The sequence below is a fragment of the Carettochelys insculpta genome, chromosome 2 (assembly GCF_033958435.1).
Source record: "Carettochelys insculpta isolate YL-2023 chromosome 2, ASM3395843v1, whole genome shotgun sequence".
NCBI lineage: Eukaryota > Metazoa > Chordata > Testudines > Carettochelyidae > Carettochelys > Carettochelys insculpta.
The window spans coordinates 279320779-279343301 of record NC_134138.1 but is presented as its reverse complement, the minus strand read 5'-3'; the positions used below and the strand labels follow the sequence as shown (position 1 = coordinate 279343301).

The 22523-nt window shown below is 42.6% G+C and overlaps 1 protein-coding gene across 2 annotated transcripts in view; it reads right to left on the bottom strand.

Annotated features, from left to right (window-relative positions):
- OBSCN (obscurin, cytoskeletal calmodulin and titin-interacting RhoGEF) overlaps positions 1–22523 on the bottom strand; it is a 270890-nt gene that overhangs the window by 6345 nt on the left and 242022 nt on the right. For both annotated transcript variants that reach the window (XM_074985301.1, XM_074985298.1), the window contains 8 exons: positions 21842–22000; positions 19474–19651; positions 17792–17905; positions 16999–17166; positions 16626–16728; positions 16006–16135; positions 14759–14864; positions 1761–1803 (listed from right to left, as the gene is read on the bottom strand). In XM_074985301.1, coding sequence (XP_074841402.1) covers positions 1761–1803; positions 14759–14864; positions 16006–16135; positions 16626–16728; positions 16999–17166; positions 17792–17905; positions 19474–19651; positions 21842–22000 — 1001 coding nt within the window. The remainder of the gene's footprint in view (positions 1–1760; positions 1804–14758; positions 14865–16005; positions 16136–16625; positions 16729–16998; positions 17167–17791; positions 17906–19473; positions 19652–21841; positions 22001–22523) is intronic.

Genomic DNA, 22523 nt, shown 5'->3' with positions numbered 1-22523 from the left:
ACTCTTCTGCTGAGAATGTGCCTATCCCTGCATGTGACACCTCTCACACTGAGATGATCTCACCCAGCATCTCCTGCTTCTACTGAGGGTCTCTTCTGAGCTTCCGCACCTCTGCCATCTCACCCTGCCTACAGCTACTTCTCACGCTGAGTTTACCTGCTCTCCATTGGAGTTGCTGGCCACCATCGCTGGAGAGCCTTAGCTCTACACTGTATGTGCATAATGCCCATCAAAGTTGCATGTGCAAACCACTGGCAACTGAGTTGAGAATTAGCCTTTACATACTTGAATTAGATATGGGTTTAAGCCTCAGCATCAAAGACCCACAAGCACCCTTGAGGTTTGGGGATTTGCACAGCTGAGATTCTGGTTCTGTTCCAGCTCAAATGTATGCATTAACTTTCTCCATGTTGGTAAAGTTTGACAATTGCTATCCTTGTACATACGTACTTAGGGCATGGCTCATCTCCCATTAAAGACTTTTGTAAGAGTTGGCTCAGGCCCTCAGTGGTTTAAATCAGTGTTCGCTATCGCATTTAGTTGACAGGAGCTTATTAATCAGTTTCCTGCATGGCATTTTGTGTATGTTGAAGAAGATTTAATAAAGCGCATTACTGCTGGAGAGAATTAGAAGACATTTTAAAACGGGAGAACGAGAACAAGAGTGCTGACATCACCAGATGACTGAAGGAAATCCAGAAGGAAATGCTTTGTCCTTCTGTGTGCTGATTTACTGCAGCAGAGGCTCACAAAGGCAAAAGCTTTAAATGTTATACTAAGGTGCAGCCTGACCTTAAGCAACCCCTAGGAGCACTTATTTTCCTGGGCTACTTCTGAATCTGTTGTCTAAACTGTACCTTGCGTACTGTTTAGCTAACCCACTGCTATTTTATATGTGTCAATTGGGCACGAAGAGCAACACCAGGGATTCTGTTCTCTGCAGAAGTAAAACATTTCCTCACTGCTCCAAGAGCAAAATATATCTGCCACTGACGTTAAAGGAAACAGTACCTTCTCACCACCTTTTCTTATTGGCTATTCAGTTTGAAAACTCTTAGGTGAACAGACCTGTTGTCTTACCCATCTACATCTGTTCTGCTCCAGAATCTGAAGAAGTGGGTCTTTCCCATGAAAGCTCATTACTTAATAAATAATATTGTTAGTCTTTAAGGTGCTACACGACTGCTTGTGTTGTTTTGCCAGCATACAGATTAACATGGCTGCCCCTCTGAGAACGTCTCCATGGAGTCCTTAGCACCCCAGTGTGCTATATAAATGAACAGGAGATTATACGTCTGTGTAAAAATAATAAAACATGTAAAAGGCGGCATTCGGCTCCTGTTCATATGTGTTTTGCAGTTGCTATTTCATACACACTCATAAAAAATGCAAAGAAGTCAAATTTTTCACATCTCCTTTCATGTCCAAGCCATGAACTTGCTCCTAACAATGTCACATCTCATGTTACTGAGCCAGATTCCACCTTTTCAAACTCATGTGCTACTTTCATTGACGTCAGTGGGATTCATGCACATGTATCTGAAGGAAGAATTAGGTCCAGACCCAGATGAAATGCTGGTGCTCCTGCTTTTTGCGAAGGAGGGTTACGTTGCTCAGGTTGCTATGTTTCATAACAAAAAATGCCACAAAATCAGAGGGGATGGGAATGAGCACACTTGAACGGCCAATAAACACAGGCTTGTTACTGATTCATGCATCCGCAGCAAATCAAAACACGACTGTTAAAAAAAAGCACTTACATGATGATGGTTTTCTTGGGCACTTTAGTCTCTTGTTCAGTGACTACAAAGAAAACAGTATGAACAGCATGGGGTTAAAGAAAGGCAAAAGCTGAAATGATTAAATTAACTTTGTTAAGTTAATCGAGAGAAACTTGAGTGATGTGTATCATCCCATCCATGCTTTCTGTGGTTATCTCAAGAGTTCTCCTTACTGTCTTCTGGTCAAGACTGGGGATTAATAATGCTGTTTGTGCAATGAATGGTTTTGAGGTGATGTGGATTCATATAGAGACAATCTTATAAAATAAAAAGAACTGCTTTGTCCACCTGAATAGCCTGGCATTTGTCTTTGGCAGATCAAAAGTTTCACAAGCTACCATGTGACAGGGGAACCAAAAAAAATCACTATAGAAAATTGGCATAAAAAAGCCCCTCTTCCCAAAACGAGAGTTTGTCAATATACCTACAGTATGTATATGTCTAGGCCAGCCATGCATCGGATACTCTGTGTAGCTCTCTATCTTTGCCCCCATAGTATAAACTCTTGTTTTAGAGGTGTCTATGTAAAGATTTCAGATAAATCAAAGGTTTTTTAAATTAGAGAGTAACAAAAAGGAAAAGCAAAGAGTTCTGGCATTCCAAAAGCTAATGGAGTTTTTCATAATTTTCTCTACCAATCTGCTGGTACAGCACCATGACACCATATGAACCAGACTGTACTGAATGCACTAAGAACTGTTGATGGTAAGTGTGATTTTGCAAAACAAAGAGCTTATGCTCTACTCTTTACTCTGTGACAAGTTAGTGAGCTTCTAAACGTCTATATTTTTCTTTGAATTATGTTTCCAGAAACCAGCAATTATAGCAAATAAGTTCCAGTAATAGTGTTATTTAGTTTGCATAATTAAAAATATTTAAAATTATTGCAAAAATTTTGTGGCAGTATTTTGAGGATTTTTTTAAAGAGTGTTGTTTATTGCCCTGGACCATTATCTGTACAGAACAGTAGGTGCCATCCAAAAATCACAATTCCCAAGAGCTACTACACACCAGTATCTGAGATATCACAGATCATTCCTGTTCAAAATACAGGGGAAAAATAATCTAATCTTTGATAAATCTGTTGGGAAATCTTGAGTTCTTTAGTGGTCATCATATCTACAGACTGAAAAATTCAAAATATATTTCCATTGTAAGACAAAATATGTGAAATTTAATTTTATCTTCACTTAACTTCCAAGGTCCCTCTCCTCTCTTTGTGCTAAGTATGGAAACCCCACTGAGGCTAATGAGGATTGAGTGCAACTATTGATGTTAGTATCTTATCTGGGTCTAGAGTTCCATGTTATCTCTGCTGGAGTGCTAGTTTCACAAATGTCTTTAAAAATAAAAGTGCAGCTGGCTGTTCCATGATGTCTTCCAGTTTCTGATGGGTAAACACAGATGGCCAGACTCTCTTCTCAATTACACCTAGATTTTTTTTCACTAATAATCAAGGGAATTATGTTACACTTACACTGATTTAAATGAGATCAGTTTTGGACCCAGAATCTAAAATTTAGACTGTAGTTCTTATTTATGGGAAGAAAATATTTTCAAACATTTTATCTTCATATTTAAATATAATTCTAAGCATCTATTTATTGTTCTATACTTTGTTAAAAAGTTGGAAAACTTTTGGAAATATTTATATAGAAGGTGGGTTGGCCATTAAACTGTATTTTGCTTTGGCACTTCGGTTAGAAATTTTCAGCATTAACCCTTTAAGTTAAGATTGTCAAATATATAAACAATTTCGATGTGACCACACTAACAGAAAAATTCCTCCAAGTGGGAACGATTCTTCTCATTTCAATGAGGTTACTCCTGCTTTAAACCAAAGTAAACAAAAGAGAATCCAATAGATTTATGAAGATTAGTGTGCAACAGATCTCATATGTAGATAAAGGTATTTTATGAGGTTCTTTTAACAGAAACTGTATGCTGAATACTAGCTGAATTTTAAAATGTATTTATGAGTATCTAAAATCTGTCTAACAGAAAGGAACTGTGTCATATGTTCAGTTAAGAAATAACAATAAATATGTGTTATTATTTTCTGGTATTTTATTGCACTGTACTTTATTAAACCTAGATAAATACACTACCAAAGCTTTAAATTTGAAATTACCAAACTTAATTATTCTGTCATGGTTGTTCTGCATATGCATAACCTCCAAGTGATGTCAATGCAGATTCTGTATATAAAAGTTCTGCGAGACTGGGCACAAGGGGGCCAATCACAAATTAAATGGGGTATATGGATCTAAAGATTTAATTTAAAACCTTAGTTAGTGCTTGGCAGTTTATATATATTTCCAAAGGTACAACAGGCTTGAAGGAATCCGTGTGAAGGACAGAACCACATGAAAGTAGGATGAGCAAATTTGGGAAAACTCCTGTATCAGTTTCAGCACCATGAATACTATTTGTAGGATTTATCATTTCAACTTTTTAGTAGCACTTGAGAAAAACAGCTTTGCAAAGCAGGAGAGCCTTATAAGCTTTAAGCATTAGGTTCAGCCAATGATTCTACGGGTTTTGTTAATACGTTAAACCAACTGCTCACACATTATGAAATTATTGTAAGAATGGATTCGAAGGAAATAGAAGCCTCATAACTTTGAGATGCATGAAGTATGATTTCCAACGTGATTTTTATTACAATCTGTAAAGTCTACTTTGTCCCACTCAGAAAACCACGATATTACCATTGCACAGTAGGCATCGTATTATCAAGGAAGATAATTACTGAACTGCCCTCTCCTTGATCTTTGGTGCTAAATTTACCAATTAATATACCATACTAATGGTAGGGGGTTTTTTATTTTTTATTTTTATTTTTTCACAAATCTACCATCAATTGTTGAACCTAATTACTGCACACTACAGACAATTCATGGCCAAAATAGAATTTTCTAAATGGCTTTGTATGGCTACGTCTACACGTGCAGCCAACATCGAAATAGCTTATTTCGATGTTGCGACATCGAAATAGTCTATTTCGATGAATAACGTCTACACGTCCTCCAGGGCCAGCAACGTCGATGTTCAACTTCGACGTTGCTCAGCCCAACATCGAAATAGGCGCAGCGAGGGAACGTCTACACGTCAAAGTAGCACACATCGAAATAGGGATGCCAGGCACAGCTGCAGACAGGGTCACAGGGCGGACTCAACAGCCAGCCGCTCCCTTAAAGGGCCCCTCCCAGACACAGTTGCACTAAACAACACAAGATACACAGAGCTGACAACTGGTTGCAGACCCTGTGCCTGCAGCATAGATCCCCAGCTGCCGCAGAAGCAGCCAGAAGCCCTGGGCTAAGGGCTGCTGCCCACAGTGACCATAGAGCCCCGCAGGGGCTGGAGAGAGAGCATCTCTCAACCCCCCAGCTGATGGCCGCCATGGAGGACCCAGCAATTTCGACGTTGCGGGACGCGGATCGTCTACACGGTCCCTACTTCGACGTTGAATGTCGAAGTAGGGCGCTATTCCTATCTCCTCATGAGGTTAGCGACTTCGACGTCTCGCCGCCTAACGTCGAAGTTAACTTCGAAATAGCGCCCGACGCGTGTAGACGCGACGGGCGCTATTTCGAAGTTGGTGCCGCTACTTCGAAGTAGCGTGCACGTGTAGACGCAGCTTATGAAATACAAATGTTCTACCTTTATCTGTAAAGAAAAACTATTGCCATTAGAAAAGCAAAATGACAAGTTTTAGGAGCCTTTACTTACAAATAATACTTTATGTTTGCTGTGACTGAGATAGACCTAAAGATGTTCTTGTACACAGTACAGTGGCAAGTATATTTCCAAAGCTAAACTCAAAGGGCTTGTCTACCCTACTTCCCTACTTCAAAGGGAGGATGGTAAGTAGGGAGATTAGTAATGAAGTGCTGAGGTGCATTTGCAGCACTTCATTAAGCTAATTCTCTGCGGCAACTCTGAAGTGTTAAATTTCGAAGTGCTGGCTCACGTGTAGTGCCTGGGCAACTCTGAAGTCCCTTTACGTCTCAAAATTTTGAGGCGTAAAGGGACTTCGAAGTCGCCCAGGCACTTCGAAGTGCCGGCGGGTGAGCCGCGGCTACACGTGAGCCAGCATTTCAAAGTTTAACACTTCAAAGTTGCTGCGGGGGGGAGAATTAGCTTAATGAAGTACAGCATATGCATTGCAGCACTTCATTAATCATCTCCCAACACCCTACTTACCATGCTCCCTTCGCAGTAGGGAGCTAGTGTCGACACAGCCATAATAAACCATCAATAACAATAGTTGATTAAGAATAAGAGAAAAATGTACAAATCAGTGATTTGCTGATCTTCGCCTTACAAAATGAACTCTTAAAAATCTAGGGTGCAAGCCCACATACACTAGCTATTCAGCAGGGCAATAGGAAAAAAAAATCAACTGATACTACCCTGTACTCTCTACAACAATCTTGCCTTTGAGGATCCCAGAATATATAACATTACCTTGTGACACAGGTATGGCCAAACAAACTGGGGCACAGACTGATTAAGTAACTTGCCAAAGGTCTTGCATGGAGCCAGTGGCAGAGCTAGGAATACCCAGGAATCCAGATGCTTATTTTCCTGCTTTAATTATGTTCTATCCCAATATTCACTCTTCTACAAACTCTTCCTTATTTTAATTTGTGCTTATGATTATTCCTGCCAAAAAAAAGCTCTGCATTTGTCTTCTCCTAGTCTGTACCATGCCTGTCAGATACGATGGGGATTCAATGACTTTCCAAAATGTTTCATTTTTGTTTTTAAAAGTGAGCCAATTTCAAGTTAGTGGTCCTTGATGGAACAATTTGCTGTTAGAGGTGAAAGCTACAGCCACAGTGAATCAGCATTGGTCTTTAAAGACTCGCAACATCTAAATCAAGCAGCGAGGAGACAGGTTGCAAAGGAACTATTCAACTCAAACTCAGATAGAAGGAACAAGCAGTCCTATAACAACTAAAAGACTAACATATTTATTTATCAGGTAATGAGCTTTCATGGAGACCGACAAACGTTCATGACCTAATAAATAAATGTATTAGTCTTTAAGGTGCTAAGGACTATTCGGTTTTTTTTGAAGCTACAGACTAACAGGGCTCCCCCTCCCAGATAGAAAGTTTTCTCTTGGTCTTTGTAACACTACAAATAATTGTGTGAAAGTCCTAAAATTCTTCCTGAGTTTGGATTTCAGGTTTTAAATCAGTGCTTGCCTGACTTCAGCTCAGCGGCCAGATGCTGGGGGCAGAATTTACCCTTCCAAATTCTGGGTTCGGTACCTGGATTGCAAATTGTGCACAACAGAATTTACCATTCATACAGATGAAACCTCTCTAATCCAGCAACACCCATAATCTGACATGATTTGAGTTAGCCGGACAATCATTTACCATGGGTATGGCCAAGTTTCCCATGGTTCCATAAAGTTTGTTTCCAGACACCAGTCCTGCTTCCCAGTGTTCTGTGCTGTTATTTAGCTGTAATTTACCCCATACATGTCTCCAAACAGCCCAGTAAGCAGCAGAAATGTTGTTAATGTGCTGGACAATATTGACCTCCTGTGGTCTGGCAAATTCTCTCATCCAGCACCAGTCAGGTCCCAAGGGTGCCGGATTAGAGAGGAGAGGTTCAACCTGTACTTTGAGCACTGAACAAATGTTTGGCTCAGAGAAATAGTCAGAGAGGTGATAATACAGAAAGACAAAGGCAGGGGAACAATGGCAATATAAAGGTCTCAGGAAGAAGTGGCAAGCATCACCCCAGACAACCAAAAACTAACTCTTCGAAAGAGTGTGTTGGGGTGTGAGGGTGGGCCAGGCCAAGTGGCTTTTCTCTAATCAAATAATATCATCCTGTGATAGATTGTCCTCCTGGTGGAGTCACAAACAGAACCACTCCCACAAATACACAGAATCATAAAGATGGAAAACAAGGGCTCTCATCAAGTCCATCTGGCCTTCTGTTCTTCACCAGGGGAGCCTGGCTTCCCAGCAGATTTACCCAGGTAAATTACTGGAGGTTATACAACCAGTAATGCTTTCCACAGTTACATATCTGAGGGCAAATTCATCTTTGGGGCAACTCCATCGAAGGTGATGACGTTATTACAGGGACGACTTTGACACAGTTTAACATTTTGCTCTGACTCTCCTCTTCCTAACTGACTGAAGTTGGATTCGAACCTTATTTCATTCAACAATGCCACACTGAACCCAACAGCCGTTAGTCACAACCAGCATCTCTCCAGTTGAAGAAAACAACAAAACCAAATAGCTTTATTTCATAGTACTTCCAATGCTCCAAGGCAATTGCCATTTTGGATTCCTTCAATCAATGCCACAAAAGAATTTCTTTTGTATGAACTATACAAATGTACACTATACAAACACGAGTAATTCCAAGGTGGATTGAAATACTTACATCTCCATAAACTAAACAACACTTTTAATGCAGCTTTGCCATTTTTATTTTTTTATTATAACATCTTCCTCTAATTGGCTTTAAATGCTAAGAAATTGTGGGTTAGCCTCCTGCAAGTTAAATGCACCAAATACAGAAGTCTGGTTATGCTTTGCTCACTTTTATCAGAATTCCAGATTCAACATATTCACTTGCTGAGTAAGGCAATAGTGTAGAAACCACACCTTTCCAACTGATTATGTTATAGTACAGATAATCTTAATAAAGTTCTTAATGATTTGATCACCATAATAAAAGGCCACAAAGGAAGTAAGAATAAAGCACAGAAAAGTTATTATGCATGTGGGTATGAGATTATCTGGGTTTCCATAAGGATTCAGAAATTCAGGAGAAGTCATGAAGAATTCCAGCATTGCTAAGTCATTAGAAACATTCAGTGATTCCAAACAGGCTAAATTAATTAATTAATTACCTATAGGCTTGGACACTAATCTGGGTTGCCAAAGGTTTCTGTCTCCCAACCAGCGTTCCCTCTAATTTTAACCATCCTTGGGCAGAATTAATTTTGTTATGTGCACCAAAGTGTGTGTGGATGTGCACTACCAATACAAACACACAGTCTGCCAGTCAGCTGGCCAGCACTTGAATCTCTGCTGGGTGGCTGCCCAAGCATTTAGCTTACAGGGAACACTGCTCCCAATGTTAACACCAGCTTCAAGGCAGAAGTCATTGTAAGAGGACATGTCTCCCAGTCATGGTCCCCACTGAAATCCTGAGTGATGCCACTAGTCAAATGCCAACGGTGAGGAAAAAAGCATTTACTTACCTGTACGGTAGGGCTTGTGCTTTAAGATGTGTTGGGCGCATACACATTCCTTTACAGATGTATGTGTGCCCCATGTACTCCAGCCAAAGACTTTTGCCAGCCATCCTTAAGCCTCACGCACCCAGTGAGGCAGGTGAACTGTGGCGGGACAGTACCCTACTGGGTGGGGGCTGCCCAGCTTGAGGCGGGTGGTGACTGTCCAGCGAGATGTGATGATCTCTCCCACTGTCGAAGGCAACCCCTGGCGCTCATTCTCTACACCAATTGAGCAAGAGCTTATAACCGGTATCTGTTGCCTCCCGTGTTGGTTCAACGCTGGTAAGCAATGCTGGAGTACCTCTCCAGGCATGAGCCTGGGCAATTTTTTTGGGACCCTGGGCTGCCCAGACGCCAGTGTCCCCCTCTCAGCTTCACTGATATAGTCCAAAGGAGAGGATAACCTCTACATCTGGTACCAGCGCAGCTGCAGGAGTTGCTGGGTCAATGCCAGAAGTTGGCACAGAACCGCCTTAGGACTCCCCCTCCGGATTTTCTGTCAGGGTTTACTCCCTTAGCCTTGCTCCTTCCCAGGATAACCCACAAGGCAGTGGGGCTTTGCCAGCCATACTGCCCTGCAATACGTGGGGCCCTTCGACTCTCATGTGATCAGAGTATGGCTGTCGCCTGCTGCTCCATTATTTTGCCTTCTGTCTATCAAATTGCTGAAGTCGCTGGAAAGTTGCATGGAATGACTGGGAGGGCAGCACATCTCAAAGAACAACAGTTATTGCAGAGATAAGTAACCATTTCCCCCCAAGTGATTGTGTCTGTATGTATACACTATCTGGGAGGCAACTCAACACCAGCTGTCCTACAGGTGGTAGGGCTTCAGATTATTTGAAGTGAGATTGCAACTCCAACTTGCTGAAGCTGGCATCATCTCAGGAGGCCTGTGCAGCATGGTGTCTGGAGAAGGTGTGTACTGATCATGTTGCTGCTTTGAACATCCTGTAGGATATGTCTACACAGCAGCATTATTCTGAAATAAATTATTCCAGAAGAGATATTCCAGAATAATTTATTTGGAAAGAGTACTGTTATACACGGAGTGCATTCTGAAATAGCACTTAGCTATTTTGAAATACAGCATCTACCCATATAGTATAGTAACACTGCTTTCCACTTTGGAAGTGGAATGCACATGAGCAAGATCGAAAATGCAAATGAAATGTGGATTTACATATCTCACACATCATTTGCATATTGTCGCTCACTCGTGCGTCCAGAAGAGGCTTTTCTGGAAGCAAAAACAGCCATGTAGATGGGGTTCCTTCAAAAACAAACCCCTTTTTTGAAAGAACCATTCTTCCTACTTCGTTTCAGGAAGCAACAGAGGTGATGTTGTGGTTGGTGTCTGCTATAGATCACCAGATCAAGGTAGATGAGGATTTCTTCTGACAACTAAGAGAAGCTTCCAGATCACAGACCCTGGTTCTCATGGGAGACTTTAATCACCCAGACGTGTTGGGAGACAAATAAAGCAGCACACAGACAATCCAGGAGGTTTTTCGAGAATGTTGGGGATAATTTCCTGGTACAAGTAGTGAAGGAACTGAGCAGGGGCTGTGCACAACTTGACCTGCTGCTCAAAAACAGGGAAGAACTAGTGGGCAAAAAAAAAGTGGGTGGCAACCTGGGCTGCCGCGATCATAAGATGGTAGATTGCAGGATTCCGACAAAAGGAAGGAAGGTGAGCAGTAAAATACAGACCTTTGATTTCAGAAAAGCAGACTTCAACTCCCTGAGAGAATTGATGGGCAGGATCCCCTGGGAAACTAATATGACGTTGGAAAGGAGTTCAGGAGAACTGGCAGTATTTTAAAAAGGTCTTATGGAAGGCACAGGAACAAACCATCCCAATGCCCAGTAAGAAAAGCAAATATGGCAGGCAACCAGCTTGCATTACCAGGGAAATCCCTGGTGAGCTTAACCTCAAAAGGGATGGGATGCATATAAGAAGTGGAAACTTGGACAGATGACTAAGGAGGAGTATAAATATGTGGCTGGAGAATGCTGGGGAGTAATCAGGAAAGCAAAAGCACAATTGGAGCTGCAGCTAGCAAGGAAGGTGAAGGGCAACAAGAAGGGTTTCTACAGGCATGTGAACAATGACAGGGTTATCAGGGAGGATGTGGGGCCATTACTGGAGGAGGGAGGTAACCTGGTGACAGATGATGTGGGAAAGACTGAAGTACTCAATGCTTTTTAGCCTTAGTCTTAAGGACATGGTCAGTGCCCAGACTATGGCACCAGGCAATGCAGTATGAGAAAGAGGTGGGCAGCCCTTGATGGGTAAAGAACACGTGAAGAGCTATTTAGGAGAGCTAGATGCACACAAATCCATAGGTCTGGATTTAGTGCATCCAAGGGTACTGAACGAATTGGCAGATATCATTACAGAGTCTTTGGCTATTATCCGTGAAAACTGGTGGAGCTCAGGAGAGGTCCCGGATGATTGGAAAAAGGCAAATGTAGTGCCCATCTTTAAAAACAGAAAGAAGGACAATCCAGGGAACTATAGACCAGTCAACCTTACCTCAGTCTCCAGAAAAGTCCCAGAGGGGGTCCTCAAGGAATCCATTTTGGAGCACTCGGGAGAGGGGAAAATGATCAGGAGTAGTCAACATGGCTTCACCAAGGGCAAGTCATGCCTGACCAATCTGATTAGCTTTTACGATGAGGTAACTGGTTCTGTGGACATGGGGAAGTCAATGGATGTGATATACCTTGACATTAGCAAAGCTGTTGATGCAGTCTCCCACAACATTCTTCCCCATAAGTTAAGGAAGTATGGATTGGATACATGCACTGTAAGATGGAGAGAAAGCTGGCTAGATGGTCAGCCCCAATGGGTAGTGATCAATGGCTCTATGTCTGGTTGGCAGTTGGTTTCAAGTGGAGTGTCCAAGGATTGGTTTTAGGGATGGTATAGTTCAACATCTTTATTAATGACCTGGATAAGGGGATGGATTGCACCTCCAGGAAATTTGCAGATGACACTAAGCTACAGGGAGAGGTAGATATGTTGGAGGCAGGGGTAGGGTCCAGAATGACCTAGATAAATTGGAAGATTGGGCCAAAAGAAATCTGATGAAGTTCAACAAGGACAAGTATAGAGTCCTGTACTTGGGATGGAAGAATCTCAAGCATTGTTACAGGCTGGGGATCGACTGGCTAAGTAGCAGTGCAGCAGAAAAGGACCTGGGGATTACAGTAGAAGAGAGGCTGGATATGAATCAACAGCGTGCCCTTGTAGCCAAGAAGGCTAATATCATATTGGGGTGCCTTAGGAGGAGCATTTCCAGCAGATCCAGAGAAGTGTTTATTCCCCTATATTCAGCACCGGTGAAGCCACATCTGGAGTATTGAGTATCGGAGGGTAGCCGTGTTAGTCTGGATCTGTAACAGCAATGAAGGGTCCTGTGGCACCTTATAGACTAACAGAAAAATTTTGAGCATGAGCTCTCGTGAGCACAGACTCACTTCAGCAGATGCTGGTCTTGGAGTATCGTGTCTAAGTCTGAATCCAGTGTAGAATGTGGATGAACTGAAGAGGATCCAGCAGAGGGCAACAAAAATGATTAATGGGCTGGAGCACATGACACGTGAGGAGAGGCTGAGGGATTTGAGCTTATTTAGTCTACAGAAGAGCAGAGGGAGGGACAATCTGATGAGCAGCCTTCAACTTCCTGAAGGGGGGCTCTAAAGAGGATGGAGAGAGGCTGTTCTCAGTAGTGACAGATGGCAGAAGGAGCAATGGTCTGAAGTTACAGAGGGGGAGGTTCAGTTTGGATATTAGGAAAAGCTCTTTCCCCAGGAGGGCGGTGAAGCACTGGAATGCGTTACCTAGAGAGGTGGTGGAACCTCCATCCCTATAGGTTTTTTAAGTCCCAGCTTGACAAAGTCCTGACTGGGATGATTTAGTTGGGGTTCATCCTGCTTTAGGCAGGGGGCTGAACTAGATGACTTCCTAGGGTCCTTTCCAGCCCTAGGATTCTATGATCTCATAAACTAAACTACACAACTCTCTTAAACTTAACCTTCCATCAGAACCATGTACATTTAGAGGAATCTCTTCCTAGCAATCAGCTGAAGAGATACAGGGAACTACATCTCTCTCCACGGAAGGACAGAGAGGCAGGCAGTGGCTACGCCCTTTTATGCCCTCAGCTGTGTGCACAAGCAGAGCAGGGGGCATTTTTTCTCTGGCAGTGCTGCTGGTGAAAACCTCCAGCTACGGGGCACTGGACGCACAAATATTGACAGCGAAATATGGATATGCACTATCACATGAAGGAGAAAAGCAGGTTCTGTACCTGTTTGTAAACCTCTGCCATTGGGTGTTACCTAAGCAGAGTTATGAAGGGCATGGTTTGTATTCTTTACTTATTTCTCATAGAAATAAATTGAAAAACAAAAATCTTGCAAACACAGTCCTCTTAATAAGAGATGACAAAGATCTCCTCTCTGGGGTCTGACCGACTTAGGCTAACATAAATAAGCCCCAAATTTTCACAATAAAAGGAATGGATTTCATGAACGTATCATGTTTAATATCAACATTTCACTTGCTAGCAGGTAGGTTAATTGTTCTTCAGATATGCTTGGAAACTCAACTGATATGTCAAATGTATTTCTTTGACAATTCCACATATTCTCCTATGTTGTTTCGGAAGGCCACCATATTTCCGCTGTGCTTTAGTTACTGAGCTATGTCTTTCTTCAGTGCAGCTCATATAACTTTCTGCTTCTCCCCCTGCTAGTGTTAATTCATATGGGAAGAATCAAAAAATCATGAGAATTAGTGGAAACAAAATATGACCTTTACTTGCATAACCACCCACAGGCAAACTTGAACCCAGGATCTCTAGAGCTTACTGCTAGGAGCCACTACAGTTTGAGCGGAAAACCAGCTGTACAGGCTCCTGCACTAAGCTTCAGAGGTCCCAACTGTGAGTTCACCTGTAGGCGGCTACACTTATCCCTCCTTTCCCATGTATTGTAGTCCATAAACATTGTGGCTACTTCTACACTATGGCGATCTTTCAAAAGAAGTTCTTCCGGAAGATCTCTTCCGAAAAAAATTCTTCCGAAAGAGCACGTCCACACACACACAAAAAAAAGCAGACCAAAAATCAATCTGCTCTTTTGATAGAGAGCTTCCACGTAGCCCCGGCTCTTTTGAAAGAACGGGCTGGGGATCGAAAAATCCGGTGCCATGAGGACTGCTTTTTCGAAAAAAGGGCCCCCAAGGCATCGACACAAGTTTTTCTTCAAAGAATCTTTTGGGAAAAGGCTGTTCCTCATCTGGGAGAGGAGGAGGGCTGCCAGAAAAAGTGCTGCGCTCTTTCTTTTTCAGATCGCAAGAGAACATTTTGTGTGTAGATGCTCTGTGGGTTCTTTCGGAAAAGTCTCATTTTTTTCAGAAGAACTTGCTAGTGTAGACGCAACCTGCTTGATAAGATAATCTGTTGATTTCAGTGGCCTGGGAATCAGCTAAGTAGGTGATGGGTATACACCGATCTGCAGTATACTCGTACACACATAGATGGACATACAGACGAACATGCACTGACAATCAACATTAATAAGACCATACGATAAGATGGCAAATATATTCAACCCTGAAGGAGAGGACTTTAAGGTGATTCAGTGGCATACTTACAGAGCTGGCAAAAGTTCATACCTTCAATAGTAATGGCTTGGTCTCCTCTCTTCTTCTGGCCCAGGACTGCTGCACTCTGCTGACAAAGATCTGCTCCGCTCCTTGCTGAACCTAACCTGTTCACCAGCTAACAAGAATCAAGCAACACTTAATAAAATCTAGCATACTTTTAGACAGTCACTCCCTACTTTACCTAACTACAAGTATGACTGCAGCACATCACAGCAGTGTTTCTTATACTTTTTGAGACCCTGGAACACCAAACAACAATGCTTTTTATGCAGAACACCTAGGAAAATCTTAAAAAATTGTTGTCAGACCAAAAATAACAAACAGCAAAACCAAAATGAAGTAATATAATCAGGTATAGTACCCCAGATATCATAGCCATGAAGAACTAACAACGTAACTGGTTTTAATAACAAGATATATACACATGTGCCGCACATCATTGCTGGTTGCTTTACTTCCGCGGCACACCTGTGAGTTCTTCACAGAACACCGGTGTTCCATGGAACATAGTTTAAGAAACACTGCATTACAGGACTGCACAAGGGGAGCAACTGAATTCAAGGGTCAAGAGTTAAGTAACTTAAATAGGAGTCAGTGGGATTCTGCACTGGGATATGGCCTTTGGGAAATAAACTCCAGAAGCAGATCCTTTGAGAGTGTACGCCTCAACAGAGTTCAATTTATTTTACTATTTTACTACTAAGGGTTTACTAAAGACTTACTATAAAAATAAAGTGAAGTTTCTTTTTGTAAATAACTGAAATTGCCCCCAGCTTCCATGGCATTGATTACGTGATTCTCTGAGTCACTTCCTGCTGCTATTTTCAAATAAAAGGGAATTTCAGAAGTTGCTCCTCTGGCTGAAGCCCAATGCGCTCTATCTTGTTCAGAGAGGCGGGGATCTTTTTAATTTAGCAATGGGCCCAAACCAAACCTCAGCATCAAAACATCTGACAGCTGCCTGGTGTGGATCTGGAATGGAAACTCAGCTCTGACTCTGTTTTCATAACAGCCAAATTGTTATGTTATTTGATAAACTAAAATCTCATATCAGAATATCCTCAAACTTTGGAGGTAGTAAAGAACTAGACCTCATTGTGCAGTTTGGTTCTCTCTCTCCTTTAACCGGAGTTTCTTGGCATGTTGTGTGTAATACTTTGGACGCAATAACATTAAAAAAAATCTGTTCCCAGTGAGAAGAAAGTCTTACATTATGATGAGTCATAGAGCAGCTGCTAAAATCTGTTTGGACTTACTTCACATTCATAGTATCCCAAGTCCTCCTGAGATGCATTTTTGATCACCAGGACTAACACACCACTCCGTGGCTCACTGAACGTCTGGTATTTATTGATGTCTGTCAGCAAGATATCATCTTTATACCACCTGCACATGGAAAATAGCAAGACTAAGGAGAAAGGTAGGATTGCAATGAGTCACTCATCCAACAATCCGGGGGGCAGAGCCCTCCCAGGCAGGAGACATAAGTTGAGATCCCGGCTGGGTCTCAGGCTTTGCATTTTCAAGGACATGAATCACTGTGGAGGGAGCACACTCCCCATGGAAAACAGAGTCTTACACCACTCTCGCAAAATGACCCCAGCCAATGCATAGAGCAGCAGCGCCAGCCTTCAAAGAGTCCTGCACTGAGCTTTCTGATGATGGGACCGCCCAGAACTGCTGTTGGTGACATGAAGCTTTGGTGGGTGGGGAACAAGTATAGGAGTCCCAAAGTACATCAGTACATCAGATTCCATAGAGGACCCTAACAATGATTATTTGCAGGTTTTTCCCTCCCACACGTTCACTACACAAAATGCATGAGGAAACCACCCAAAAGTTCGGTTCAAGTCCAGGAATAACTTCCTGAACTCACCTGATCTGAGGATAAGGTGCTCCTTCAATGGTGCAGGTGAACTGAGCATCTTCATCTTCAACGTAATAAGCATTTCTAACCTTGTTCACAAACCTCGGCGGCACTAGAAAAGAGGAACAAACCTAAGAAACATGACAGAAATCAAAAATATACCACCCGTCTGTGGCCTGTGTAGCCCGTAGCAGAGTGTAACCAACAAAGAGACTTGACTTTGTGGTTCACTCTACTAGAGCCTTTAGAGGGTGGTTCTCAGAGGAGAGCCAGGCACGTAAAGCCAAGCTGCCTGCACGTTTTAATATGCATACTTAGTATATTACCCTGCAGACAAGCGTAGAACAGCTCTTTAAACCAATGTATCTGTACAGGACTTTACCTTGAACAAGGATCTTTCCTAGTGTACTGGCATTACCAGCTGGACTGGTGGCAAAGCACATGTACTGTCCTGAGTCAATACCCGACAGGTTGTCCAGGATCAATGTGCAGGATCCATCAGGATCTTCTATTATAATATGATGGGGATCCATCTCCACTGGTTTGCCATCTTAAAAAGAAATGAAAGAAAACCTCCCATTAAATGGAGCATCAGCTTAGTATCACTCTACATCCTCTTTGGGAACTGCACCCTTTCCTTCCACTTTGGAGCTGGCTGCCCCAGGAAGGGGGAAGGTGTATAGGTCGGGGGCCGAGAGCTGTTTTTCCCTCTCTAACAACAGCTGCACGTTGCATGAGGTCAGAGAAGCTGAAGAATGAGCTCTTCTTCTTTCCCTGTAATGCTCCCTCAGAACACAGCTGAGGTGACACCGCATGTGAGTGAGCTAAGCCCCGATTTCAGGGGGCACAGCAGCTGCTGATCACTGGCCATGCTTTGTCCTCCTGCAAACAGGAAAACTTTCCCCATGCCTGTTTTGTGTTGTGAAGGATCTTGTTGACTAAAGTGTGCTGTAAGGGGAGAGACAAGGGCAGCGAGAGGGACTTGAAACAGGCTTGTGTCAGGTGTAAACATTGCGCAGAGAAGTCTTCACTGCACGAAAAAACTGTAATGATAATTTTGCTGGGAAAGTGTGTGACTCAGTGAAATTATCAGCTACCAACAACTTTGTATGGGGCCGTGTGAATGCACATAAGCTAGGAGTACTTCTCTCACAGCAACACAATGCTGACTGTACCTTTGTACCACGAGACCACTGGCTTAGGCGCTCCTGTTACTTTACAAGCTAATTTGACAGTTTCACCCAGCTCAGCTGTACAGGCAGCCAGCTCTTCCTCAAAAACTGGAGGAACTGAAAAAAAAAAAGATTTATTAGACATTTTTTGCAGTTCTGTATGACAAATGACTCGTGATGAAGGAAAAGGACATGCAGGATGGCTGCATTTGGCAAACCTTATAGTTTCAAGGTGAGAAATCAGAAATGGAGATTTTATTAACCAACAGGTTCTGCTGACTTCATGGTGTCATGGGCTATTTGTGGGTAAACAGTGATCACCAAGGGTTGGCTTTGGACTACAGTGCTGGTAGACAAGAACGCTGAGTTCTATCCCTCGTTCTGTCTCACTCCATAGCAGTTTCTTGAGCAGCAGTTTTCTAACCTGCCTACTGTTTCCTTGGGACCTCCATTTTTGGCTGCTTACCATGAGACACCTTAAAGGAGCCTGGTTTTTAGAAAATGCTGAGTACCTGCCTTTTCCACATTAGTTCTTTCCGTACTGAGCCCTATCTGAACACACTTAGTATAGACCTTTATGGATATCAGGAAGTCGCATAAAATTTCTTTGCAAGTCTCACTTTAGAAGAATGCACTACTAAGAAAAGTTAAAATGCACGATAGTTTTTGTTTTAAGGACATCAAATTTTCACGGGTTCTGTTTGTAACATAAGTGCATATTCAATAGTTTACTTTGGCTATGTCTACACTACCGAGTCATTTCAAAATAACACAGCTACACACAAAATGCATTTTGAAATAGCATTTCCAGGCCATTGTGACTTATTTAGAGACAGGTCTATTCTGTTTCTAACTAGGCATTATTCCTCCTGCAGTAAGGTTTACCGATTTTAAAATAATGCATGTGCATAGTGTAGATCTTGCAACTCTGGAACATAGATGTAGTCTATAAGCCAGGGACATGCTATTACCTCTTTGCATCTGGGAATGTATATTTTGTGGATGCAATCTGAGATGAGATCTGATTCAGAGCCCACTGAAATCAAAGGGCGGTTTTCTCTTGACAGCAGTAGGTGTTGGTCCTGATTTTGCTCTCATTGAAAACAGCTTCTGATTCTGTGTCTTAAACAGTCAGGCCAGGGCCACGCTGTAGCCATATCTCAAAATAACTTACGCAATTCACGCTGCACAAATTGCGTAAGCTATTTTGCGGTAATTTATTTTGAAGTCGGTGCCATCCAAATGGAACCGAGGCTGGAAATAAGTGCCTATTTTGAACTTCTCCCCACCCCTCTCACAACGAGGGGCAGTGGGAAGAAAACAACGCGCTCGAAATAGCTCTTCCATTTTGAACACAGTGTTCAGTCGTGGGGTTTCTATTTGCATCCCGAAATAGAAACCACAGTGTAACCATAGCCACACTGTCTTGGCCTCACTGCTCACACGTAAGCCTTGCACCTCTTATGAAGGTGGGGTTATTATGTCACCCCAGTAAGGAGGGAGGAAGGCTGTTGTGTACAGATCAACAAAGTTAGGCTGACATAAATTGCCTGATGTCATTCTGTGGTGGGTCTCTCTTCCTGGGAGAGCTAAATCTTAACAGCAAAACCATTCATCACTTGCCCTTTTGAACCAGAGAGGCACCATTTAGTTGCAACAGAGTGGATCTCTCTGGCCATACTCACTCCACACACGCAGGCTGATACGCTGCTGTATACCGCAGATTTCTTTCACCCAGGAGTTCTTGATGATGACCGTACGAGCCTGGAGTAGGTACTTGCGGACAGAATCTTCTCTCTCATGCCAGATCTCAAATGCCCGATCATCTCCTTCCACCAGGTCATTCACATCGATGTGGGACAGCTGGGTGACAAAGAGGACAGGGAGAAAGTCAATGAAATGCCTTCAGAGAGAAATCAGACGTTTGAACCAAAACCCTGACTCCCAACACAGCCCAAGTATTAGGAAAGTTCAGAGCTGGCTCCAGTCTGTGTGAGGCAGAGCCACCTCCATAAAAATGTCAGTGTCCTCCTACTAACAGAGAGGAACCCGTGCTAGTCTATACACTATCAAAACAAAAAGCAGTCAAGTAGCACTTTAAAGACTAGCAAAATAGTTTATTAGGTGAGCTTTTGTGGGACAGACCCACTTCCTGAGACCATAGCCAGACCAGAACAGACTGAGTCTGTTCTGGTCTGGCTATGGTCTCAGGAAGTGGGTCTGTCCCACGAAAGCTCATCACCTAATAAACTATTTTGCTAGTCTTTAAAGTGCTACTTGACTGCTTTTTCTTTTGATAGTGTCCTCCTAGGTGTCCTCCAATCCCCCGTTGCCAACGCAGAGTTGTTATCTACAACACAGTGGGCCTGCATCTCATTTACACCAAAAGGGCATTTGAGTGAGTGGAAAAGTAATCAACCTCCCACTTGAAGGCCTTTTACACTGCACGGTAGTCTCTGGGTAAATGAGAATTACTCTCACCTTGTAGGGCTTTGTGCTATCTGCCTAATTGCATATAGCAAATGGGGTGAAAAGTCTGACCCCTGTGAATTGTTATCACAGCCCAGGAAAACTAGTTATTTAATGTTAAAAGAATATTCTCTGCAGCCAGTGTTAACAGAAAAGTAATGCTGAGAACTGAATGACAGAGGATGAGGTGTAGTGAGAAATAACACAGGCAGCAGCCACATGAAGAGAAACTGCACAGCAGCTACTCCATGGCTATCAAGACAATCTTAGGAAACACAGCCCCTGCATGTGGCTGTCAAATAAGAATGAGATGAAGAGTTTTCAAGGGGCCTAGAGAACTTAGACACTCAATACCCATTGACTTTCAGTAGGAGTTATGCATCTAACACTGAAAATCCAATATTAATTGCTTATAATTATGCACATGATTAACCTGTGGAATTCACTGTCATGGGATGTTGTTCTGGGATTGATACTGCTTTCGGCAGGGGGTTGGACTCGGTGACCTCCCAAGGTCTCTTTCAACCCTATAATTCTACGATTGTATGAAAGGTACAGCTAGCTTCAAAAAAGAACTACATTAAGTTCATGGAGGATAAGTCCATCAAAGGTTATTCTCTAAGATGGTCAGAGACATAACCTCATGCTCAGGGTGACCCTAAACCGCTAACTGGTGAAAGTTGGGATGGGTCACTCTGAAAACACCCTGTTCTGTAAACTTTCCCTGAAGCTCTGGTACTGGCAATCATCAAAGACAAGATACTGAGCTAGGTTGTCCACTGGTTTCAGCCAGCATGACAGTTCTTACAAGATATTTTTATACTACGGGGCTAAAAGTTTTAACATGGGTCTGAGCAGTCCTTTTGGGGAATTGGAGGGGTCAGAGGGCAATGCCCATAAATACAACATTAGACTGAAATGGAGATCATTTCAATTTACAGACTTGAAAATGCCACAGCAACCACCTTGGTCCAAATTCACCACCTGGCTAATTTCACTGGCTTAAATGGGCTTCCTGCTGGGGTGAATACAACTTCTTATATGTACCCTCACTGCTGCATTGTGGAAGTCTGTGAGTTCACTCTCTGGTGCGTGATGACATGAATTCTACCTTACCTAGGGCTTATGTCTAGCTGTGGCTAACCCGCCGGTACTTCAAAGTGCTTGGGCAACTTCCAAGTCCCTTTACTCCTCAAAATTTTAGACACCAGCCAGCACTTTGAAGTTTAACACTTTGAAGTTACTGTGGGGGAGAGGGAGGTGGAATTTGCTTAATGAAGTGCTGCATATGCACCACAGCACTTCATTAATAAACTCCCAACACCTACTTACCATCCTCCCTTCGGAGTAGGAAGGTAGTGTAGACAAGCCCTAGCAGAGTTAACTAATGTATTTCAGTGACGATGCAGGATCTATCTGTGGTGCAGGGTATTTTGCAAACCAAGAACCATTTGAAAGGATTCGTGAAATGTCATCTTTTCTGATGACCAGAAGCCGCATCTCTAGAGACAGAAGTGAACTTTAAAAAAAAAAAGAAGAGACAGAAAAATTGTACTGGTGGGGAGGTAACTGTAATGGTGAGACCTTCATCATGTTCTTAAAGATGTAGCTGTAGGTGTCTGTCTTGGTGTCTCGCTTGGGTTTGCAGATCAGAATATAGTTCTTGAAGAGGAAAACATGGCGGTTGTGACCTTTCCATGCCATTCTGGCCCCTGGTGCTCCTTCCCATACTATGAAGTGACCCTGGAGAGGAAAGCAGGAAATAATAAGTAGAAAGGACTGATGACATATTTTCATGGTGTCTCCCAAACACTTTCCAGCTACCGAACAACTGTTCTGTGTTCCGTCCTCCATCTTGGCTTTCATTGCAAGGCAGCAGATGACTGTTGCCTTTACATGGGGTGTGTTCAGAACAAAACTACTCCTAATGTGCGTACACAGTTTTAGTCTCAATCTTATCTTTTAAATTATTCCTTTGCCTACAGACAAATACGGGACATAAGTCACCAGCATTGCCAGCCAGACATTTTTGATCAGTGCTAAAGCCATCAAAATTAAATATAATTTCAAATTATGAACTCGGTGGTACCTTGCCATCCATCTGTCCGTTTCTAACGAGACCAGTAGAGAGGCAGAGTTTTTACAATGAATGGGGTTGTGAGGGCTAAGACAGTGAGAAACAAATCTCCTATTTCATAGGGAGCACCTGAAATGTTACCTGCATTGAATTGAATGGATAGACATTTTAAAACTGAGCTTCAGTATG